We start from the raw sequence: 26,652 nt of genomic DNA, 5'->3' as shown, positions 1-26,652 counted from the left end.
TTTTACTTTCAATACTTTTCATTAAAATTAACTAAAGATATTATAGAAAAATCTACACCTTTTTGGAAGCTTTACCAGTGTACAATAGTGATTTGTACCTGTTTTAAGGTTTAGGCATTTCACTAATTGCTAACCATCTCTAAATTGATTTGAATTTCGCGTACTTTTTTCTATCTATTACTTTTAAATTATTTGAATTTTGAATTTTTTTGTTGCCACGGTTCAATTGAATATTCTAATTTCATTGTTTTAAAAGTGCAATTTCAATAGAATTTATCCATGAAAAACGCTTTATATATAAAGAGGGATATGAGAAAAAAAAGTCCTTCCCTAAATTGATATACTTTAAATTCTGTCTTTGATAACTTATTAGCACAGAAAAAAAAAGTTGAAGATTTTTATAAGGTACTTCATCCATTTATTAGAGTAAAACACTAGAGTGAGAAAGGGTTAAATAACTGTATCTCCCCATTGCAACCACCTTGTGCAACCTTTCAATTGGGTCATTGAAAATCAACCAATCGTGTCGCTTATATTAACACAGCCAAGTAGCAGAAAATAATTTGGAAGCAGACTTAAGAGGTCTTTGAAAAAGGAAGGGAGGTAGTTGTCTGTATATACATCTATACTATAGATCTGTTATCCATTTACTCCCTGAGGAAAAACTACTACTGTCTAGCTTTAGTGTTCTTACAAACTGCCATATTTTTAGTAGCAAAGCTACTCTATATATAATTCACTTTGTCTGTCCGTCAGTCAGTGATTTTCTCGGCTCCTATTCAAGATTTTTAGTGAAGTTTTGTATGACATATGCCTATCTAATCTATACATTGTTTTGTCCACCTATCTGTTATTTGGGGTGCTAGATCGATTCCTAGTTTTTAAAGTTTTTGTGATTTTCTCAACTCCTTTTCAAGATAGAGGGCTGAAATTTTCAGGGAATAATTGAATTTACATTCTACATACTTCCACCTAGTTTTATTTAGATTTGTCAAGATCGATTCCTAGAATTTTAGGTTTTAATTAGTCATTTTTAAGTGTATATGATGTGCATTAATTCTAATGGCTTTAGGATTAATTAGGTACTGAAATGAATTTATCATTATTACTTGGATCTTACACCAGATTATAATGTACTCGAATAAAGTGAAAATCGTAGCTGGCTAAAATAACGATACCCTCCCATTCACCCCCTTTACCACAAACCCCACCTCCCATTGGAAGAACGAACTGACCAATAAATGATGACCATGTTAGTAACCTAAATTGATGATAATTTTCCCCGGTCATAATATTAAAGTATATTCTATATCCATTGGTACTAATTGAACAAGGATGAGAACATCCATAAAAGCGAAGCTCTGAAACGAGAGGACAAAAGGACATTAACACTTATATAGTGTCAGAACTGAATATTCAGAATATAAATGAATAAGAGTCAAAGCAAAATTGTGAGCAAATTTGTTGAAAAACTTCTTGATACAGGATAATGTTTATGGACATACTTACATCGTTAGGGCTTGATTATAGAGTTGCTTTGCTTATATTATTGTACTTTGTTGTCCCAGGAATCGGTATACCAAAAATCAGAACTATCGGATAATTAGATCACATAAAAATTTGATGTTAAAAAAGTAAAAAATCAACATGTTTAAAATGGACGTACGGACATTCTGGTAATGATTATAGAGTTGCTATGCTTTCTAAATCGTACCTAACTACTACAGAAATCAAAATGCAAAGTTTGAAATCGATAGGACAATTCTAACATGCCTAAATTAACGAAAAAAGCTATCCTTTACGGACGGACGTACGGACAAACCGGCCCTAATTATAGAAAAGCTTCGCTTTTAAAAAGGATAAATTGCAGAATTGCCAGAACACCCTGGCTTCGATAAAATCCTTTGTTTGCTAACACTGCATTCTTCAAATACCCCTTAAATACATTTAAAAATATATAACACACGGACGGTGGATGTGTATTGTAGACAGCTATCTGCGGATGGTAAAAAAATAAAAGATGCTGTGAGAATTGGTGCAAAAAATATGACGTAACAAAAAAAATTAGCCAATGAGAGGCTGTTATTGACCAATGGCGGCAATGGTAGTGGCCGCCATTGGTCAATAACGGCCTCTCATTGGCTAATTTTTTTTTTACATCATATTTTTTGCACCAATTCTCACAGCATCAAATAAAAGATTCACTTGTTGGTCATTTGGGGTGCGGGCTAACAAAACTAGTATTTATTATCATTTCATTTATTGTTTCCTTAATTATTTTGTTTAGGTATAATACGATAGATTTTTCTGTATGTCTCTGAACCCAGGGAGGGAGGGTACAATGGGCTGTTTATAACAGTCCCCAAGAGTTTTATAATAACGTTTTCTTTTCTTATTCGTTGGCTTAACAACCTTGGGGGACTTTTATTAAATTTTGATTGGTTAGTCCATTAAGTTTAGTGTCTAAACGATTTAACCACTAATTAAAAAACTACAGAAGGGGTAATTTTGTGAATCATCACTTAATCATTTAATTGGAAGTTATAAATAAGATATGGTAAGTTCGCCCCAAGCATCAAGGGGGCTCTGTAATAGAAGGGAGAAAAGGTTTGCAGAAATATAGCCTAAAACCATTGAAGCTGGTTGAAGGTTCATTTTAGTGGTTAGCGATATCTTATCGGCCAAAGAATATAAAACCTTACTACTTTATTCAATAGCATTTAAATTTTTGCAACTTTGGCCACGGCGAAATTTGCTAGAAATTCCTGGGTTTTTCATAGAAACAAACAAAGGCATTTGTATCTGTCTAATGAATCACAAGTTAAATACAGGGATCTAAAGGGATAAGACAATAGCCGATGATTATTCATATAATTATTCAATTATACCTTCTGTAGATTATAATTAGTGGTTGAAACGTTTAAACGCTCAACTTAATAAAGTCCCCAAAGTTGTTGAGCCATCTAATTAGAAAAAGTTATCATAAAACTGTGGAGACTAATTCCATTAACACCCCATTGTCCCCTCCCTCCTTGAGTTAAATACCTTTCATTTCTTTTACATTACAAGCTTGGCTGATGTCGAAAATACATTTTTTAACTAGAAATCAGATGAAATATAAATTTGTAAAACATTTTTTCTTTATAGATTTGAAACATTTATATCCGCTGGATAAGAACCGGTAAACAGCCATACTGAAATATATTACGGACAATCTACTAACATCAAAATAAAAATCATGAATTAACATCAGTTTTGTTAGTCCAGGCTTTCAGCCTTCAGGAGATGACAAAATTAGTTTTCTCGTATTCATTCGAATCCAGTGGATAGGAACCAGTTCTCATCCATACGAAAAAACTATGTCTAGCATCGTATTATATCCAGCTTTCTACGAGTATAAAAATGTACAATCATAAGAATAAAACCAGTTTTTTAGCCCGTGCCTTCTGCACCTCGGGGCTAAAAAAACTGGTTTTAATCTCATAATTGTAGATACTATATCCGCGGAAAGATGTTTATAATACGATGCGAGAAAAAACTATTAATATTATATTTTTTTCTTTTTAATATCCGCAGAAAGCTATTTATAATGAAATGCGATAAATAACTAATCTAAAATTTATGTCTACTAAGAGGCTTGATTTTAACTAAACCACTCTTATCTTTGGGATTTTTAAAGTAAATTTATTAGATACAGTTTTTTTTTAAATTTTAGACATTTTGCTATTAACAAATTTATAATTATTGTTCAAGGCCAATAAAGCTTTTCTGAAAAGAAGAACCAAATTGGTCCAGTGGCTTAGTTAAAAAAATAAACATACATATATCCTACATTGCTCTTTATGATGAAATAGAATTTAGAAAAATGTTGTAAGTGTGATGTATAGTCCCTTTCTTCCTGATTTAAGAGCAATGCATGTATTTTATAGTTTAGCTTTTAGTTCTTGTGTCAACCGTTTCGGAGCAAGACATTGCTCTGCAACACGACACGAACATAAAAGTGAACAGTTGTCTTAATATTAATATTATTATTGTATGTTAATCTTGTCTTGAATTAATACACTTTATAAGAATATTTAGCTGTTTGTTCTTGCTATTGCTACACGTCATTTTGGCGCAGTAGTGTAGTACGAATCTATAGCTCAGATTTTCTTTTAATTGTATTATTTCTTTGCTTTTGGTTTTTGTTCAGGATATTTGTAGTGACCAGGATGGACATTTCTGAATGGAGGAAGATGTCTCAGGTGGAGAAGGATGAGTACATGATTACTTTTTGGGGTACGGTTAAGAATGAGATTCATGCTATTGGGACTAAAATTGATAATGTGGCGGCGGAGCTGGGTGGGCGTATAGCGCCACTGGAGACGAAAATTCAAGAGTTGACGGATAATGTGGATACTAATGTTGCTGCGGTTACTGGACTGGCTACTCGGATGGACGATTTAGAAGATCGTCTTAATAAGGTGGTTGAGCCTAGTGTTGATAATGATATCAAGACTGAGAATGTGACCGTTGTGGATGAGTTTATGACTGGCCAGCAGCGAATTCTTGAAAAGATTGCCCAGCGGAATAGTTTGAATGATCAGCAGAATGGTTCGAATACCCAGCAGAATGGGTCGAATAACCAGCAGAATACCCAGCAGAATGGGTCGAATAACCAGCAGAATACCCAGCAAAATGGGTCGTATAACCAGCAGAATGGTTTAAATAACTCTATGCCGTGGCAGAGGACGGCTGGTGGATCTGGAGGATTTGGAGGGTCAGAAGAGAAGCCTAACCTGTTTGCTGGTGGTTCTCGGCCTATTTTTGGTGGTATGCAGGGAAATGAAGATAAGATCATTAAACTTTGGGAATTGTCTAGGGTTGATGCTGTGGATAATATCTACAATGGAGTTCTCATGTGGTGGCCAGCCCTTTCTGAGGTTGATGCGGAGGATTTTAATACGCTCAATTTTTTTGAAGCTGGACTGAGTGATTCGCAGGTTAGTTGGTGTAAATCTCTTGTTTATGTACCAGATAGATCTCTGTATGTTTCACAGGGGGAGGAGAATGTGCATAGGTACAATGAAACGTGTGCTAAACTTGATGATCAGTTCAGAAAAAATGCGCCTGAATTTGCGGTTGACGATGATGTGATTTTCTTTGATGATTATTTGGAGAGATTTTGGATGACTACTAGACGTTATCATATGACTAATCATCAAGTGTGTAAGGAAATTTTGTTTGATAAATGTGTGGGTGTAAGAACCGCTTGTGGTTATACACTAAAACCTGCTGACATGGAGAATAGACAATTAACATTAAAGGGGTACTTGTGTAAAATGCGAGAAACATTTTTACCACCCGACATGAAAAATGTGTGTAAAGATGCGTATTTGAGTGTTAAGCAACATGAGAATGATAAGATTGATGCATTTTTTGATAAGATACTATCTTTCTGGAAACGTGCGTATCCGAAACCAACTGATGATATGTTCATGGATTTCTATTCTCAAGTGTGTAATGTGGTTTTATCTCCACTTTTGGCTAATCAGATGCGTCAATTTGCGTTGGATTTGGAGCGTGACGGACAAGTGCGAATGATAACGAAGTTTCGGACAGAGTTAATAGTTAAAGCACAATTGATTGTTAAAGGGCTACAATTTAATCAAATTTCAGGGTCAATGGCTAGAGGATGTACAACAAACCAGATGGCTTTGGCTAAAACGATGGTTGGAGGCGTTGGTTCCAAGTCAAATCCTGTAACTATTGATCAGGTTAGTGATGAAGATAATTTGTCATATGAAATAAATCAATGTGAAATTGATTTAGCTGATGAATTTGGTGGACCAGCTGAGCTTATTCCTTTAATTGGCGCAATTCAAGGTGGTTTTATTTGTTATTATTGCAACAGAAAGGGTCACATGATGAGGGATTGTTTTGATATTAGAGATAAAAAGTTGCCTAATCCTAAAGGAAAATACTTTTTGCGGTGGGGAAACAAGCCTTTTGTTCCTTATAAGACGGGGCAAAAGAGTTTTAAAAAGAATGAAAATAGTATGGATAAAAAGAAATTGGTTGGTGAAATTGAAGGAGAGGTGAAAGAAGGGGAGGATACGAAGGAAGTGGCGCATGTCGATGGTTTAGGGGCAAGCGATTATGAAGACGATCTTGTAGCGGAAGTCGAGGCATGGAATAATGCTATTATAGATGACATTTTATGGTTTTAATGTTTTGAATGTATTATAATCATAAAACCTTATTCCATTTTCTACTTGTTACGCGGCATTGTTTTGATTTATGCGCATTGTAAATAAACAACAACAAAACAAAATTAATGATAAAGAGTGAACGAAGCAACTCTAATTTTGTGATAATTTATTTTGATGGTTTATTTTGAATTATGAAAAGATAACATATTGTTTATAAGCCTATATGAAATTATGAGATTATGTTATAATGGAAATCAAAATAATTAATTTAGTTTTTGATTATGTTTTGTTGAAATTAGGAAAATTCATTTTTGTTTCAGACTGTTGTGGAGTCTAACAGAGATAAGAATAATAAAAAAGTGAAAATGAAAAACGAATTAGGAATACAATTTTGTAAAATTGCTATTGAAAAATATTAAATTGAATTTTAAATTGAATTAAATTTGATAAAAATGTGAAATTAGATATTTGAAAAGTATTAAATTTTGATGAAATGTGGAAAATTGTTTTAAAGGATGAGTCAGTTATTGTGATTTAAAGTATTCGATTTTAAAACAATTATATTGCGATTTAGTAATGTTGATTCAGCAAAATTTTTAATGAAGTTTAGAATTTCATGAAGCAAAATTGTTATAATGCATTAGATATAATCGTGGAGAAGTCTCGTTCTATGAAGGAAGGGAGGGGCTGTCTCTCGGAGCTGGTATGCACAAATATGGTGGAGCTGTCTCTTTTGTTGGAGGAGAAAGGGGGAGTGAACATATTTGCAACGAAGATTGCACTACCTCTCAGAGTTGGTATGCGCAGATATGGGGGAGCTGTCTCTTTTGTTTGAGAAAAAGGGGGAGTGACCATATTTGCAAAGAAATTTGCACTATCTCTCAGAGCTGGTATGCGCAAAATGGGGTGGTGTATAGAGGTAGCTGCAATGATTATCGGGCGTGGAGCGCGCCATGCGCAGAAAGTTGAGCTGCGCAGAGAAGCAAAGCTGCGCAAGAAGGTGCTCTCAGGTATTGAGATATATAGTTAGTTGAATTTCGACTTTTAAACCTTTTATACATCTCAGTTTTAATCTGACAATAATAGTTTTGTTAGGTAATATTTTATTGAATTTCAAAAGAATTGAACTTCTGGTATTTGGAAAGATTAATTTGTTTGGTGATTGATAATATTTGATCATGTCATATTTCTTAATACAACTTCTTTTATTGTGTTACAAGTTTATTTGTTCAGTGAAAACATTTATTTATGGCATCTAAAATAATTGTATTTTATTTTAGATTGGCTGAGAAGAGTGTTTGTGGTGATTGGGAGATACTGTCATCATTATTTATTTGATGGTGAGTTGTTAAGATTTTGTTTCATGTTGTTAACATTTGATTATATATATATATATATTGCTGTTCGAAAAATAGTCTTGTAAAATTTGTTATATATATATTAATATCGATATTAATTCTTATGTACAGTGATTTATCCATCAATTGGCATCTAAAAGTTTGTAATATTTTAGATTGGTCGGAGAGAAGTTTTACTGATTGTGGATTAACAAATAGTTTGGGGAGTTTCTGTTGGCTGGAGAGAAGTCTTGTTGATTGTGGATTAAGAGATATTTTGGACGTTTCTGTTGGTGGATGAAATATTGTCGGTGAGTGAATTGTTTTATTCAGTTATTTTGTTATTTGTTGTAGACAGATAGATAGTTATTTGATAGACAATTGGATAGTTACAACCTCATAACTGTTGGTGTTAGTTAGATAGCTGTTTTATAAGTTTCATGAAGATTCTGAGATGGCGGCTGGAGCGGCTGAAGTCTATGTTCCAACAAAGATTGGTGGCATGGAAATCCTGACCTTAATTGATAGCGCCAATGCAAGAGGCTGCCTGATATCTCAAGTGTTGGCTAGAAAGCTTGATTGTGTGATTGAAGAAACGGATTCGAAAGCAACAGGCGTGCAGGGTTCCAGCATCAAGATTGATGGTGTTGTTCGGAATGTTGAATTTCAGATTGGAGGTCACAGTTTTCAAGAAGATTGCTTTGTTATTTCCGGCATGACTGTACCTATGAACCTAGGCAGTTATTGGCTGAACAAAAATAACGTGAAGACGATATTTGCCAAAGACGGCAACAGGATTGAGATGCATGGAATCAGTGTGAATTTAGTAGCTAAACGGAAAATTGTAGTGAAGAATTTGGTTCATACAGTTTTGGAGACAATGGAGAAAGCAAGAACTAAGAAACCTGAGATTAATGTAGCTGAGTTACAAGACCAAAAATGGATTTGCTCATTGAAAAATCGAATAGAAATTCCTGCATTGAGTACAGTGGTGGTAGAAGTTTCAACTAAGGGAAATATGCATGAAGGACAGTTGTGTTATATAGCTCCTAGACAAGGTTACTGTAGCCGAAACAACTTGTTGATAAACGAAGGAATTACTGAGGTGGGAAAGAACGGTAAAATTATGACTAAAATCACGAATTTTGAAACTGTTAAGAAATCTGTTCCTGCTGGTACTTTGGTTGGAAATTTGTTTTTGGCGGAGAAGATAGCAATGCTGCAAGAGAACAGAGTTAAAGAAGATGTGTCAACAACATTAAAGAAGATTCGTTTTATTAAAGATAAATTGAAGTTGGATAAAGTTCCGTTTTTAAAAGATAATGTTTCTTTGAAAGGAAGAATAGTTGGTTTGTTTTTAAAGAATTTCAAGGCGTTATCGATTGATCCTACAGATATTGGATCTTGTACTTTGGAGGAGTATGATATTCAGTTGGTTCCTGGAGCTCAACCTTTCAAGAATAGGATGATTAGACTCAATCCTCATCATGCAGAGAAACTAAAAGAACAGATTGGTTTATGGTTGGAAACAGATGTGATAGAAGAATGTAATTCACCGTTTAATTCTGGAATTTTTGCTGTTAAGAAGAAGGTTGGAAATACTAACGAGGTGAAAGTCCGTTTTGTCCTGGACTACCGCTCGTTAAATGAGATAACTGAGAAGATCTGTTACCCTTTGCCTAATATTGGTGAGCTATTTGACAAACTTGGAGGAAAGAAGATTTTTACGTCTATTGACCTAACTTCAGCGTATAATTCAATGCATTTGAAGGAATCTGTCAGGAAATATACAGCATTTTGTTCTAATGGACGGCAATATTGCTTCAAGAGGCTTCCGTTCGGATTGACCAATGCTCCAAGTGCATTTGTAAAGTTGATGGATAGAGTAATGGATTTGAGTCCTGAATTAAGGGCATTTTGCCTAGTTTATTTGGACGATGTTCTTGTATATAGTATGAATGTGGAGGAACATCTGGAGCATTTGAATACTCTACTACGAACATTCTGTGAAGCAGGCCTCAAGATTAATCTTGGAAAATGTACATTGTTTGCAGAGGAAGTGAAATTTCTGGGCCATATTATAAATGCAGAAGGCATATTTATGGACCAAGCATATATTGAAAAGATTAAGAATTGGCCAGTACCTGAAACAGGTAAAGATATTCAAAGATTTACTGGTTTCATAAATTATTATGGTTCATATTTCAAGAATTTTTCTGATATTACGGCACCATTGAACAAATTCAGAAACAGTAGTAAAATAGAATGGGATGAAAAAAGTATGGAAGCCTTTACAAAGACTAGAGAATTGTTCTGTGAAGAAATAAGTAAATCGTTCCCGGATTGGAGGATGGAGGCTGAACCATTTGTGTTGGATACAGATTGGTCATCTACAGCTATGTCTGCGGTGTTAAGTCAAAAACAAAATGGACAAGAGAAGATGATATCATGTTGGTCACGTGTTTGTTCAACTCATGAAGCCAATTATGCAGCACATAAAGGAGAATTATGTGCATTAGTAAATGCTGTTGAAAGATTTGAATGTTATTTGAGACACAAGAAGTTTATCGTGAGAACTGATTCAGCTGCATTGAAACATCTATCTACTTGGAGGCAGAACGGATATTTTGTTGGTCTCACCATAAGGTGGATAAACTTTTTATCCACCTTCAGTTATGAGGTTGTACATAGGCAGGGCAAGATGCATACTAATGTTGATATATTGTCACGTACTGCATTAAAGGATAGTAAAGATAGGATATCTAAATTATCGACAGACGAACAAGGAGAGTTAATATTGGATACTGTATATCAATTGGAAGATCCTAAATTATGTCTTATTGCAGGAATTGGAGCAGAGACGGCCAGTCAAATATCATCCAGATTGAAGGCGAGAGAATTTAGTCGTAGCCTGGAGAAGGATCCTGTTTTAGTTGAGGTGAGGAAATTTATTGTAAATAATGTCAAACCTACGTCTAGAGAATTGTCTCAAATGCCTTATCGTGGTAAACAAATATTAAGATTTTTTGAACATTTGAGTTATAAAGATGGTTTAATTATCTTGACTTCACCTATGCGGCTCCAGAAAGAATTTCAATTTATTGAACGGGTAGTGGTACCTATTGGAATGTACAATAAAGTTTTCTTGTTAGCTCATGCAGATGTTACAGCGGGGCATAGGGGTTATTTGGAAACTTTGAGCAGGATTAATCGTCACTTCATTTTTCCCTATGTGTCTAAATATGTAGCGGCGGCAGTTGCAAATTGTGTCATTTGTTTGAATAGACGTAAAAAACCTAAACATAATCATAATATAGAATTTTCTCCTTTGGCTGGGGAAGCTATGGCAGAGTTGGCCATAGATGCTTTAGGTCCTTTGAATGAGTGTGAATATAATGGAGTCATTTGTAAGCACATTTTAATAGTAGTTGACAGTTGTACTAGATATGTGTGGTTGTTTGCTATTGAGGATGTTAAAGCTGAAACAATTATTGAATGTTTGAAGTTTAATTTATTTTCTGTTTGGGGACTATGCGAGAGAATCAGGACTGACAATGCACAAAGTTTCAAATCAAAAGTTTTTAGGGAAGTTTGTTTAAGGTTGGGAATTGAACAAATTTTTATCCCTCCAAGATCAGCAAATTCGAATTACAGTGAAAGATACAACCAATCGGTGTATTCGTTTCTTAAGACTGATTTACGTTTTCAAGATGGAGATTGGGCTTATAAACTTAAAGCTACACAATTTTGTATGAACACTTCTTTCAATCGGAGGTTAGGATGTTCCCCGTATTTTAAGATGTTTCTAAGAAACCCTAAGCTTCCACTTGATTCATTTGATCCGTTAACCCGCTCGAAAATTAAACATATGAATTTTTCAGAGTTATTGGAGTGCCTTGACAAAAATTGGAGAACTGGACAAGAAAGAACTGAGAAGTATTTATAGGTAGAAAATACAGAAAGGATAGGTCGGCCGATAGCTATAAATTCCTATTGTTATATTTTTTATGACGTCACAACGATTGGTGTAGCTCGTAAACTCTGCTCGCTATGGGTGGGTCCGTGTCTAGTGACAAAAGTAATTTCTGATAGTTTATTCGAGGTTCAACCCCTAGAAAAGTGTAGATTGAAAGACAAAGGGGTAAGAATTGTACCAAGAGATAAAATATATGTTATTGAGAGTACTTTAGACTTGACTCCAGATGAAAAGATTGACTTAGTGATTACAGATGAGTTTTTCTCTGTGGATAATACCTTGAAAGTAAACTATGACTTTCCCAATACTTTAAGAAATTTAACTTGTTCAGGCGTTTCTGAAGAGGAGAATAGTTGTGGCGCTAGTCCAGAGGTGGTTGGAAGGCGGAAGGATGGACAGGTAACACCAGATTTTTTGGAGAAATCTTTTTTGGGTGTTGGGTTGTCACAGCAAAGGTCAAATGTATCTCAGGATAATGAAAATTTAGATGATTTAGTTGAGGATCTTAGTGATACTTTGGAAAGTACTCATATTTCTGATAGTGTAGATTCGAATGATATGACTGACAAAACTAAGTTAGACTCTACATATTCTACTATTAGTAAGGATAGTGTTTTTCATGGAGATTATGCCTCTGATAATAGTTTAGTAGACAACAGTTTGGGTGTAGAGGATGTTAACATGGAATCTGCTAGAGAGTTAGAGTCTCGGATGAGTATTTTAGAGGACACTTTTCCAAAACTGCAAAGTAAAATTGTAAACTTGGAACAACGAAGGGGAAGTGTTAAACGAGGTAGAGATGTTGAGGAGGATGAATTAGATAGATCGTTAGATAATGCAAAATTGCAAAAAATGTCTGAGACTATTCCTGTTAAAGGTCGTCCTAAAGGTTCTACAAATGAAGTACAATTACAAAAATTGGAAGAGGATAGACAAAACAGAGAAAAAGACAGATTAGAACGTTATTCAGTAGCAGATGTAGTAACTAGGAACCTCGCAAAATTTATTAAAAAATAATATTTGTAATAATTTGTATAATATTTGCAGGAGAAGAGATTACCACGAAAACCGTAGGGAGCGTGATGACAAGAGAGGAAGCGGCGGTGGTGATAGACATGACCGGAATAGACGAGATGGAGATCGTGGTATGCGCAAGAGGTCGCCTGACGCTTGTAGTTCAAAGAGTGGACGTGCTGGACCAGTACCTGTGAAGAAATCCAAGGATGATAGAGGAGTCAGGTACTTGGATATTTTGTTATTTGTTGTTGTGATGCAGGTTTATTGTTTGATTGTTGTTGGTGGTATGTATACGTCACAGGATCCACGGTTAGCAGCTTATGATTGTTCTCAAATAAGTAATGTTGAACTTAGATCAGCTGCCTGTTTGCATGATAGGATGGAACCGGTCAGATCTGTGGAATTATTGGGGTTAGCAGAAACCGATTTTATACTGTCAGAAGCCATTAGTTGTGAGGTTAGACTAAAATTGGAGCGCTGGTTTTGCGGTACCGCGAGTCATGTGCACGTACTAGACGTGCCACATGAAAAACAGGTAGAGTTGAGTATGGACGAATGTAGAAGGATTTTTCATTCTGGCAAGTATCAGCATGATGGTATTAGTTTTAAAGTAAACATAGACTTGCCAACTGTTCACAGTTTCACAGTTAATGGAACATTGTCACCTTTCTGGGATGTTGGTGGTGAAAATATTCAATGCAAGACACTGGGAATATACGCACACAATATGTGGTTCAATTTAGGTTTTGCTGTTGGGACTTTGCATATTTTAGTAAAAAATACACCCGTTTTGATCAAGGGAAATGTTGTTATGGATTATGATAAAAAGACGATTGTGGCGAATTTTGAAGATAATCATTTGTGGGCAACATCAACTTCTCCATATTTTCCGTATGTAGTACGAAAACCGGCCAGTAATTTTAAGGTAGTTTTTCAAGATACATTCAATTTAACTACGTGGAATGAACAACTTTTTGTTTCTAACTTGGAAAGGAATATTTTAGTTAAAATTATGGGAACAGAGAAACTTACTTTGCAGCATCTGGATTTCAACATTTTTGTAACAGAATTGGAAGGTATCAAGTTTTTAGAGGAACCGAAGGCGGCTGTTAGAAGTTATTTTGGGGATTTGTTAAAACAGGAAGCTAGATTTGATTTGAATGCTATGTTTTTGGCTAGCAGAGAAAGGAATGAGAGGATGATGGAACTTTTTAGTATTTCTAGATGTGCTCAAACAGAAGTTAGATCAAATGTACAGATGCATCATGGGTTCAGAATTATATACCTGGGAGAAATTGCTAAGTATGAAAAGTGTACAGCGGTTGAAATTCCAGTAAAGTTAGGTGTGGATTATGGATGTGCAGTAGGACATTTGATGGTGGATTATAAAGGTGAGACAGTTGGAATACAAGAATATAGTAGAATGATTGTTGCAGTAGAGGATATAAAATTGATAAATTGTTCGCAAAGTCCGGTATTTTTGAAGTTGACAGCTAATTTGTTCCTTGGGAATCAGGGGCAGGGACTCGAACTTCTGCACATTGCCAATGAAAAATCAGAACATGTGGGACAAAAGATTTTTCTGAACGATGAAAAGGTGTTTATTGCTGATTTTAATAAGACTATTAAATATCAGGGATTAGAGGATTTTGAGGATTTTAATGGACAAGCTTCTAAGTTGGATTTTGTTGATCATAAGTTGTCATTTTTCGAACAGGTTACAGGTCCTTGGTTTGGTTTAGAACATTTGTTCAAAGATATATTACCATTGTTTGCCAAGTTTGTTTTGATTGTGTTAATGTTGTTGTTAGGTATAATTCCTATGTTGGCATTGTTGTATTGTTGTTGTTCATGGTGTCATAAAAAAAGATTTACTGAGGAAGAATTTAATGCTAGATCTTAAATTCTTATGCTGAAATTTAATTATATTGTATTTTTGCAGGTTGGTTACGGCGGCAACAATGAATCAAAAGTTATTGAGCAATGAAGAAGATGGCCGCCACAAACAATCTGTCAATGAAGGAAATCAAGTCAAACCTGGTCTACCGGTATCTGCATTGGTCAGCAACTCTGCATCCCGGCTGGTGTTGGTAATGTCGCGCGTTGAGCTGCCCACGTTGAGTGTGGGCAGGGCGACGAGGAACATATTTTTGAGCAGTGAGGACATGCCACTGGCAGATTTAGCTCGTCTTATTGATAATGAACCAAGGTTTAAGTTGAATTTAGTAAACATGTTATCGGTGCAGTTAGAGATGGGGAGATGCATCAACTCCATAGACTGGCCTGTGGACAGGATCCCTATCTTTACCAGCCAGAATTCAAGACACCTCAACCTGATGGCGGCTGGTGAGCATTCTAAAGCTATAAACAGAAAGTTGTCATGGAACGAGACAACTAGTTTGAATAAGTTGAGTGCAACCATATTTCTCTCTAAGCTTGTTTGCGAAATTTTACCAAGTTTGGTGTTGCTTGCTAAGATTGAATACCTGGATGGAGATGAGAGAAAAAGCTGTCAAACGTTGGGCGAATTGTTACCCATAATCAAACATATGGGGGAACTTGAGGATTGGCATCAACTTTCAAAAATTGACGTCATACCTGCAGATGGTAAAATGAGTCTTCAGACGGTGTTGAGAACGGTGGGTAATAGCGTTGATCTGAGGTTGAAGACGCAGGTTGTGTCAGCTATCCGGCTCCTGGCACATTGGAAAGATGTCGTGAATAAAGTAAGCTTTATTCTGAAGCAAATGCCATCCACAACTTTGTTCGAGTTACAGAAAGATTGGCTTGATGGAAAGTCTGAACAGGATTTGAGTGCTAAAGTGTTTATTGACTCTATTCAGGTGAATGAATACATGAACTTATCAGTCTACATTCCACGCATTGTAAATGTGAATTCGGTGAGTTTAATCACCAGTGGAGAGATGCCAGCTGAGATACGTTATGTTAGATTGGATGGTCAAAGAGAAATAATTGATAACCTGGTGAGTGCCACATATGCAGGTAGTCTGTTGAATGATAAAGTAGACGCAAGAGTTTTGACCTGGGAAATGCAGATGCGCTGCAAGCGTCTCCGTCCGACTCTAGCCAAGCAGATATTGTTATGTGATCCAGATACCACTTTAGAGAATGTAGTAAAGGAAATTAGATTGGAGTTGGATGGAAAAGTTTATACAAGTTTGTTGACAACCAATATTGAGTGGAAGTTTAATCCTGAACACAAAGTAAATGAGTGGTTCGAAGGTGATTTCAAATTGGTTACTCGGTTTGGGGATCCTGTTTGTGTTCAAATGGATCAGCCCTTAAATCCGAACATTCCTGTTTGTCTGGACCTTGAATTGTCAAATCAGCAATGGCGTGTTGATGAACAAGTGAGGGAGGAAATGAGGATGGAACACACGCCTGGAATATTGATGATGCTTGATAAATTTGGAGAGGAGGTTAGTCGTAAGCATCAAAAGATTTTGGATAATCAGGAGGAGGTTGATAACGTTGCAACCTCGATTTCGGTTGCGGTTACTAGTGGATTTGAAAGATGTTTTTATATGCTTGGTGATACTGAGGCAAGGATGTCTCAAGACGGCTTGTGTGATGAGACCGCAAAACTTGGAGTGAATGATGATGAAGCTATCATGCCCATGGATATTGAAGAATCTGGCAAGAAGAGCAGAACATCTGGAAAAAGAAAGTAATAATTATAGTTATGTGTATTAATTCATATTTTATTTTATTTTATGTATTTAATATTTGTTGAGGCAGTAGTAGTCTCAAAAAAGTTTAAAATTAATGTTTCATATTAATGCTCTATAATACCATGCTTAAATCTGATGGTTATATGTTAACCAATGTTAATTTTATATCATGTATTTATGATAATTATGTAATCAATGCATTTTTCAATGATTATATGTTAATCAATGTTTTTTTCTTAAAAAAATATTAAAAAGAAAAAAAAAAAAACACATAAAGAAAAAAGGAATATAAAAAAACACAAAAAAGAGTTCTAAAGAACCAAAATAAATAAAAAAATGTATACGAAGTGTTTAAAGATCTGGAATAAAAATATATATAAAAAACAAAAAAAAATATGGCAGGTGTCATACCAGATCAACTATTATCTATTTAATAAGCGTTCAACGCTACTTATAATATATCTATGATAATTAACATGTAAAAACCTATTGTTATATTTAATCTGAAATATTACAGTTTGAAATCCAGGTTCATGTTAAAGCCAGGGAGAAATGTGATGTATAGTCCCTTTCTTCCTGATTTAAGAGCAATGCATGTATTTTATAGTTTAGCTTTTAGTTCTTGTGTCAACCGTTTCGGAGCAAGACATTGCTCTGCAACACGACACGAACATAAAAGTGAACAGTTGTCTTAATATTAATATTATTATTGTATTTTAATCTTGTCTTGAATTAATACACTTTATAAGAATATTTAGCTGTTTGTTCTTGCTATTGCTACACGTCATAAGGTTTGGTGATTCTTGTTTTAGATTTAAATTAATCAGACAGATCTAGAGTATTGATGTATATACAGACAACTACCTCCCTTCATTTTTCAATGACCTCTTTCGTCTGCTTCTAAACTATTTTCTGCTACTTGGCTGTGTTAATATAAGCGACACCATTGGTTGATTTTCAATGACCCAATAGAAAGGTTGCACAAGGCGGCTGCGATGGGGAGATACAGTTATTTAACCCTTTCTCCATCTAGTGTTTTACTCTAATATTAATCATACCATTAGACTTTCAACAAGGAAAATTATGTCCATTGAAAGCACTGCAATTAAAAATCAGGGATAAGACAATGGCCGATAAATTGATGAATATTCCAAACAAAATTATCCCTTTTCTTGACTACATTTAGTGGTTGAAATGTCTGGACACTAAACCGATTGAACCAACCAATCAAAATCTAAAAAACATCCCCAAGGTTGTTAAGCCAACGAATATGAAAACTCTATTATAAGACTTTGGGAACTAGTGCAATAAACTGCCCAATTTCCCCTCCCTCCCTGACTACAAAAAGTAACAGACGATGGCAGATATTATCAATAATTTGCAACACATAACAACATGTGATAAATTACATATTTGGGATTTAAAATATATCTATAATACAAAGTAGAACGATGTCTGTCCGTCTGTCCGTCTGACCGTCTGACCGTCTGTCCGTCTGTCCGTCTGTCTGTCCGTCCGTCCCTTAAGATCTCGGTAACCGCTGAACCGATCGGATTCTACTCTTCAGGGTATATACCTATTGGTCCTGTGGTGGTTTTAAGCTATTTTCTTGGGGGGTGGGACACCCCCAACCCCCCCAAAAACAAAAAAATCCCCTCCCCATTTTTTTTTTTTTTTTTTTTTTTTTTTGCAGAAGATTTCCTTGGTCCTTTGTTCAAAAATATTTTTTATTCCAGCATTTATTTTGAATGAAAGAATAGCAACATTCTCTCACTAAAAACAATAAATATTATTTTTTTACGAATTTCGCCTTAATTTTTTTTATCACCTCTTGGGGCAAAGCCCCTAGAGGCTAGGGGCGAAGCCGCTAGTTGCTTTATAAGTTTACTAGCAGCTTCGCCCCTAGCCTCTAGGGGCTTTGCCCCATTAGGTAATTTTTAAAAAAATTAAAAAAAAAAAGAAAAAAAATTCTGGTGCTGCTGCCAATAATTTATGTGAAATGTGAATTTTTTGGGGGGGAAGGGGAAATTTTCATTTTTGGAGGGGGGTGGGGGTATCCCTACCCCCAAGAAAATAGCTTAAAACCACCACAGGACCATTAGGTATATACCCGGAAGAGTAGAATCCGATCGGTTCAGTGGTTACCGAGATCTTAAGGGACAGACGGACAGATATACGGACGGATAGACATCATTATACTTTGTATTATAGATGTGTTCTTTAAATATTTTTTTTTGTTTTTCTTTATTAATAGAGATAAAATTTAGAAAAAAATTATCCTATTATATAAAGTCTCTGAAAGTCTAAACCGATTAAGTGCTTTATTTCTGGGAAGCTTCACATAAATGTGTCTTGAGATTGGTTTAGTCTATTTTTTAGGGCTGGGCAGAATATCCGGTTTGGCCGGATATTCTGCCATTCTAAATATCCGGCCGGATACCGGATTGAAACTATCTGGATACCTGGTATCCTTCTGATTTCTAAAGCCGGATATCCAGTTATCTGGCCGGTGCCGGATATCCTGTATATGGCCAAAAAAGTATCCGGACCAACCCTACTATTTTTCTGCCCTTCTACATCCATTCGAATAGAAAAACACCTTGAAGCTAGAGGCGCATCCTCTAGTAAAAATACAAATGTATATAAAAATCTGACTCTGATTATTATATGGAATCTTCTTTTCTTAGAATCTAATAATAATTCAACAGAGATTGACATATGCATTAGAGAAAATAAAGTTTGTCAGTGCAGACAAAGATTTACATTCAGAAGGGAGAAAATAAACAATCAAATACTCTTTTTAATAGCGAAGCTACTCTATGATTAAAAACTTTTTGGATGAAATTTCACAACTCCTCTCTTCAGGATAGACGGCTGAAATTTTCTGTCAATATTCCCATCATTATGAAGCATACCTATTGGTATATGAAACACTAGCGGCTTCGCCCCTAGCCTCTAGGGGCTTTACCCCAAGAGGTATAATTACATCTTTTATTACCTGGAGATCCCCCACTCCACCACTATTTTAAATAATTTTTTTAAAATGGTGGGGGGATTTTTTGTTTTTTGGGGGGTTGGGGGTGTCCCTTCCCCCAAGAAAATAGCCTAAAACCACCACAGGACCAGTAGGTATATTCCCTAAAGAGTAGAATCCGATCGGTTCAGTGGTTATCGAGATCTTAAGGGACAGACGGACAGACATTATTCTACTTTGTATTATAAGATACTAGCGGCTTCGCCCCTAGCCTCTAGGGGCTTTGCCCCAAGAGGTAATCAAAAAAAATTGAGGTGAAATTCGTAAAAGGACTAAGGAAATCTTCTGCAAAAAAAATAAAGGACCTAGGAAATCTTCTGCAAAAAAAAATAAAGGACCTAGGAAATCTTCTGCAAAAAAAAAATAAAGGACCTAGGAAATCTTCTGAAAAAAAAAAAAAAAAAATTGGGGGGGTATTTTTTTTTTTTTGGGGGGGGGGTTGGGGGTGTCCCACCCCCAAAGAAAATAGCCTAAAACCACCACAGGACCAGTAGGTATATTCCCTGAAGAGTAGAATCTGATCGGTTCAGTGGTTACCGAGATCTTAAGGGACAGACAGACAGACGGACGGACAGACAGACAGACGGACAGACATCAAGCTACTTTGTATTATAGATAAGATGCGGTCAGATTGCTTTAAAGCAGCTTTTGAGTCGCTTTTGTATTTCACAACTGATTTTGTGGTCTTATCTAAAAAAATTTATATGGGTAATAGTCATTTCTCGCATCGTATTATAAACAGCTTTCCGAGGATATAGAATGTACAATTATGAGATTAAAACCAGTGTTTATTAGATCTGAGGTGCCGAAGGCACGGGCTAAAAAACTGGTTTTAATCTTATGATTGTACATTTCTATATTCGTAGAAAGCTGGATATAATACGATGCTAGACATAGTTTTTCCGAATGGATGAGAACCGGTTCTTATCCACCGGATTCAAATGAATACGAGAATAGTTATTTCTCGCATTGTATTATAAACAGCTTTCCGAGGATATAGAATGTACAATTATATTATTAAAACCAGTTTTTTCAGCCCCGAGGTGGCGAAGGCACCGGCTAAAAAAACTGGTTTTAAACTTATGATTGTACATTTATATATTCGTAGAAAGCTGGATATAATACGATGCTAGGCATAGTTTTTTCGTATGGATGAGAACCGGTTTTTATCCACCGGATTCGAATGAATACAAGAAATAAAATTATGCTTTCCTTAATAATTTTAAATCAAAAAGGTATATAAAGTTCACCTACGATTAACATAAAGCTTTCCTTAAAACTTAGAAACATATTTTCAGCTACTTTATCCTAAAGGATATCTCTATCTATGTTGATTTTATATTTTCTAGGAATTATAATTACAGTCTATCCAGGGAATAGCTATTTTTTCTTCATTGCATTGGTCGTCAGTCACAGCCATTTTTGTAGCAAACCGAAGCTGAAATTGCAGGTTTTATCCGCAGCTTTAAGTGAATAAACTATTTGCAGCCGGGGTGCATACCTTTTAAAAAGCTTTATCCGCCTTTAATGCTAATTTTCAGCCACCAATCCGCTAAAAAAAAGTCCGATGTTTTAAGATATCTTTAAACAATCTGCATCCAATCTGTCAATTTTTACCAATGTGCGGTTGCGTATACTTGGCTGTTTGAGTAGGGAGAAATAGTATTTATTTAGTTGCTTGGAAAATTCAGAGGATTAGGATATATCAGACTAGCGGCTACGCCCCTATAGGCCTCTAGTGGCAATTTTTATTAATAATACGTAACTTTTCTATGTTGCATTCAAGACTCTAAAATACATGTCTATGTTGCGTTCAAGTCTCTAAGCAAAAAAAATAAGAAGCTACCCTGTTAAGGAGAACCCGATCGGTTCAGCGGTTAGCGAGATCCTTCGGTTCAAACAAACAAACAGACAGACAGACAAACACACATCCTGTTACTTTTTTATAAGGATATCAGAACTGGGAGTTTAAATAGACTTGTGGTAACTTATTCTGAGTGTAAAAGTAACATGATGTCTGTATTTTTCAGTGTTTGTGTGTGTCGTCTGTCTGTCTGTAACTAATGATCTCGCTAACCACTGAACTGATATGGATCTCCTTTGCAATTTAGTCTTTTTATAGGTCCTGGGAAGGTGAATAATAATAATTTTGGAGGAGGATATACCATTACCCTACCAAGAGAAAAAATTAGCACACTCCATATTTTTATATATTTTCTGTTTAAAACTAAACAAAGCAGCAGTAAGAACCATTTTTATCTCTTTAAAGGACGTAGTTTGGTAAAGAATCGAACCCGACATTTCCCTGACTGCAAGCAGACACGCTATCATATAGGCTAATGCAGGAAATTTTGTAATTATCTGTGCTAATAACCAGCTATCGTGACTTAACACGTAGCGCATCCGCTCGTCGCCGGGGAGGTGATAGGCTCGAATCTCTTGCCGACACCGCATCATAACTAAAGACGTTAAAAATGGGTCCTATACTGATGCTATGTCAGGTGCGCGACATTAATAGTAAGAGTAGGGGGAATGCCTTTTCCCATACACAATGCACAGTTAGGACTTCTGAGACAAAGGCCGTGCAATCAAAGGGATGGTTTTCTGATGGAAGTTACTTAACCTGATATCCTTGGAAGTATCTCATCCCACTACACGTGGAAGATGCTCTGGATTCTCTAAATGATCACTTAAATCGAAGGAGAATCCCGCCCTTACGAGGTAATGGTAACTTACATGTGCTACTTAACCACTCAAGAATACCGAATAATATTGAAATGCCCCGCTGCAAAATTCAGAACAATAAACTTAAAGGAAAGAATAGAAATTTGATCCAAAATCTTTGATCTAAAACATATTTCCAGTATGGATTTTTAGACAGTTGTCCACGGTTAACAATGTTGACAACAACAATAAAACAAAGCTCTGAAACAGTAGGATAACCGAACATTAACATTTTGTAATGTCAGAACTGAATAACAATAATATAGATGTTTAAAAACTGCTTAAATAGAGTATACTGTTCTAAGGATATATTTACACTTTAAGGACTTCCTTATAGAGATGCTTCGCTTATAACATTGTACCTTGTTGTAATAGGAATCAGAATTGAAAAAATCAGATAAATAGGAAAATTATATCACATAAGAAAATTTGTCAACCTGTTTTAAATGGACGTATGAACATTCGTGTATTAAATATAGAGTTGCTACGCTTTCTAAATTGTACCTAACTATCACAAGAATCATCATGCAAGTTTGAAATCGATATAACAATTCTAAATTAACGAAAAGATCTAACCGTTACGGACGTATGGATATACAGACCCTTATTATAGAAATGCAGCGTTGCGGAGCCGTTTGATTTTGGTGTGGCTCCGCGGAGCTGTCTGTGAAGATGGTGGCTCCGGCTCCACAACGCTGTAGAAGAGCCTCGCTTTTGAAAAATATTTATGGAGATGCTTTGCTACTAAAAATCTAAACATACAATGTACAAGGATCCAATTATAAGAAGTCAGACACACCATTTTAAAACCAGGGTTTACACAAAACAAATTATAAACATAAATACAAAAAATGTTTTGGATTCTGAAAGTAAAATGTAGTGTTATACAGTAATAAAATTTAAAAATTTGTTAAATTTTCAGTAAAAAATATAATCCAAACAAAAATAACATAAGTCATTTTTGTTTTTGTGTGTGATTAATTAAGTGGCGGTTCTGTTCCTGAGTTACTTTATATATTAACTAGAAGCTGCGCCCCTAGCATTTAGATGCTCTTTATTCAAGGGGAAGTGTTGTGCCGAGATTCGAACCTATTATCTTGCAGACAACAATACTATAGTTTAATGGACATTTTGCGTGATGTTTCTGTTTTCGCTGTTATTAAAAATCACCACACATGCAAAGTCTAACCTTGGCTATGTGAATGCATTTTTTTCTGCAACCTAACTACCCATTTTTTAACCACAACCCCGCAGGGTTATAGGGATTGGGAAGCTATACTGATTTTTAGAGAAGCTTAAATAAGACCTGGTCATGCTTTAAGCTATTTTCTTTAAATATTCCAAGGACAATATTTTTTCTTATTTTAATACTACTTTATATGTGACTAGACACTTTTTTATACTGATTCCAAAGCAAATGATTTTCTTTTTAAACTAATCCTTATACTAAAGTAACAGGATGTATGTGTGTTTGTGTGTTTGTATGTTTGTACCGAAGGATCTCGCTAACCGCTGAACCGATTGGGTTCTCCTTAACAAGGTAGCTTCTCATAGGTCCCGGGAAGGTTTATAACTATTTTCTTGGGGGGTGGGACACCCCCACCCCCCAAAAAATGAAAAATCCCCCCCCCAAAAAAAAAAAAATTTTTAAATTTTTTTTAACTAAAAAAATCTCACAAATTGGCCCTCTTTTTAATTGAAAAATGTATATTCCTTTATCCTTACAAGGCTCCTAATAATATATAGCCATGTTTTAGCCCACACATGAAAAAGGTTAAATAAATGGTACACGTATGCAAATATTATAATACCTAATGAGTACTTTAAATCAAAAGTATTTTAGAAGTTGCAGAAAACGCCCCAGTTAGAAAAAGAAAGAAAATTATCCTTTTGGAAAGATAAAAATGATAATTTTCTTTTTTACCTTTAAGGCATTTTACACCTTTCTGGTTGAAACGTTTGGACACTACAATTGTTCTAAGCTAACCAATCAAAATTTAATTTAAGTACCCAAAGGTTTTGAACAATCGAATAGGATAACGTAATCATAAAACTTTGGGTACCATTTTTATTAACAGCCTAATGTACATAGATGTACCAGTCTTACTAGATGCCTTACCTGGCTATTCCGCTACAAAAAGTACTTTTAAACAATAAAATAAAAGTACAAAAACTGCTAAATACACATGTAAACCATTTTCCACAAAAAAATTGCTGAATTTGTAATTTCATTAACACACATAGATCTGCTTTACGTCATGCCCTGAATCAGAAATCATAGATGTGGAGCTAGGTACTATAAAGTAACTAAACATTTGGATCTACTGCAGTTCACGTTAAAATATTGGTGGTAACGAATATTGCTAAAAATCTATGAATTTTAAAGGCTGCTAGCTGCCAAACGGCTGAACGTACATATCATGCCCGCACACTGTTTTAAGCGGCATAAGAAGGCCTACAAATAATCTGGAATAGCCATAAATCAATAATGCATAATTATCTCGCAGTGCACAGAAATGCGCAAAAAAGGCATATTTTACGCGTTTTTTCTTCAGTGAAGCTTTCCTGTGCATCATTGGATCTTGGCTATTTCAGATTATTTGTAGGCCTTTTTATACCGCTTAAAATGGTGTGCAGGTATGTACGTTCAGCCGTTTGGCAGCTGGCAGCCTTTAAAATTCATAGATTTTTGGCAATATTCGTTACCAGGAACTGCAGTAGATCTAAATATTGTAATAAGTAGCGCAACTACTTTAGAACTACATCATGTCCTTACAGCAGTACGTCCGCCTGACAATTTATAAGAATTTGACCTAAAATTTCAAATATAAATTACTTTAATAAAGTTTTCTGATCATCCAGTATATAAATAATTTTGCCCATCAGAATGTAAGTCATCATACAAAATATAGATATTAAATAATATAAAGATAGTGAGAAAGGTTTCTTTTTTTTAAGAAAGGCTTTTTCTCCAATAAATCTGTTCTTAATTTTAACAAATGCACTTTAATTATCTTTGACTGTATTCTTAACCATGATTTTTTGTGCTTCGCTTCTAATGGATGTTGTCATTCCTGTTAACTTTATAAATAAGAGCTTCGCTACTTATGTATGATGTCATCCTTGATAAAAGCGAAGCTTTTCTATAATTAGGGTCCGTCCGTCCGTTACGGTTAGCTCTTTTCGTTAAATTAAACAGGTTAGAATTGTTCTATCGATTTCCAACTTTACATTATGATTTCTATAACAGTTAGGTACAACTTAGAAAGCGCAGCAACTCTATAATCGTTACCAGAAAGTCCGTACATCCATTTAAAATATGTTGATTATCCAGTTTTTGACAACAAATTTTTGTATGTTAAAATTATCCGATTCATCTGACTTTTCAGAACTTAGCTTTTATGGATTTTTTCATCTTTATTCTCTAATAAATTCTACAAAATGGTAATTAATTACGTAAAAATAAATGTATTATTTGAATTATATCATAATTAAATAATAGTTATGCAAAATTGAACAAGGAAAATTAAAAGGTACTTTTCATTGTACTTTGTTTCATAATGAATAAGTCATATTTTATAATTAAAATGCGTTCTGAACTTTGATAGAATGATAAAAAAAACTAGCGGCTTTGCTCCTAGCATCTAAGAGCTGTACAGGAACAGCTAGAGGGTACTAAAATAGCTTAAACCAAAACATAAATCTGAAAATAAAATAGCCTAAAACCATCACGTTAGGACCTGTGTAAAATTTAACCTAAAATAAAAAAAAACCTATCGTTTCAGTAGTTATTGAGATCTTCAGCTTCAGACAGAAAACCTTACTACTTTATATTTTAGGATATAAAACTAATAATGTTTCTATATTACTACATACTAGATAGCTGGAAGCTTTTTTTCCTTGTCTTTTGCAAGAACTGTAGTACAGCCGAAAAAGTAGCCGATTTTCACCAGATTTAGGCGGCTGCTAATCCTTTAAACAAACAAGGATGACAACATCCATAAAAGCGAAGCACTGAAACGGTAGGACAAACGGACATTAACACTTGTATAGTATCTGAACTGAAAAATCGGAACATAAATGTATAAATGTTGAATCAAAATTGTAGGTAAGTTTGTTGAAAAACTTCTTAAAACAGGATAATGTTTATGGACATACTTACATTTTTGGACTTGATTATAGAGTTGCTTCGCTTATAATATTGTTCTTTGTTGTCCCAGGAATCAATATACCAAAAATCAGATCAAACGGATAATTAAAACACTTGAAAATTTGTTGTTAAAAAAGTAGAAAAATCAACATGTTTAAAATGTACGTACGGACATTCTGGTAATGATTATAGAGTTGCTACGCTTTCTGAATCGTACCCAACTACTACAGGAATCATCATGCAAAGTTTGAAATCGATAGGACAATTCTAACATGCCTAAATTAACGAATAAAAGCTATCTATCTCGGACGGACGGACGTACGGACGGACGTACGGACGGACGGACGTACGGACCGACCCTAATTATAGAAAGGCTTCGCTTTTAAAAATACTCTTTAAAAAGGTCAAGGTATAATTTTGACAATGTTATCTTTAATGTTTATTTATATACTTTAATATACTGTTATAAAAATAACAATGATCATATAAACAAGGATCGATGGAATACTCAGCTGGTAGGAATGACTTATA

The 26,652-nt window shown here is 35.0% G+C and overlaps 1 protein-coding gene across 1 annotated transcript; it reads left to right on the top strand.

Moving 5' to 3' along the window:
• Window positions 1–11,513: 11,513 nt before the first annotated feature.
• On the top strand, window positions 11,514–16,213 carry LOC145325626 (uncharacterized). Its single transcript, XM_080168588.1, has 3 exons — window positions 11,514–11,903; window positions 12,552–12,743; window positions 14,464–16,213. Exons 1-3 carry the CDS (start codon window positions 11,896–11,898, stop codon window positions 16,211–16,213), a joined length of 1,950 nt encoding a protein of 649 aa, XP_080024714.1. The 5' UTR covers window positions 11,514–11,895.
• The last annotated feature ends 10,439 nt before the right edge of the window (window positions 16,214–26,652 follow it).

This window comes from Acartia tonsa, chromosome 8, assembly GCF_053477335.1.
Source record: "Acartia tonsa isolate MP-2025a chromosome 8, ASM5347733v1, whole genome shotgun sequence".
Taxonomy (NCBI): domain Eukaryota; kingdom Metazoa; phylum Arthropoda; class Copepoda; order Calanoida; family Acartiidae; genus Acartia; species Acartia tonsa.
The sequence above is the reverse complement of the archived record's forward strand: the minus strand, read 5'-3'. Positions and strand labels throughout refer to the sequence as shown.

Excerpts from the sequence above, each read along its gene's own strand:
- LOC145325626 (XM_080168588.1), top strand. Across the intron at positions 12,744-14,463 it reads AAGGATGATAGAGGAGTCAG|GTTGGTTACGGCGGCAACAA; the intron begins GTACTTGGATAT and ends GTATTTTTGCAG.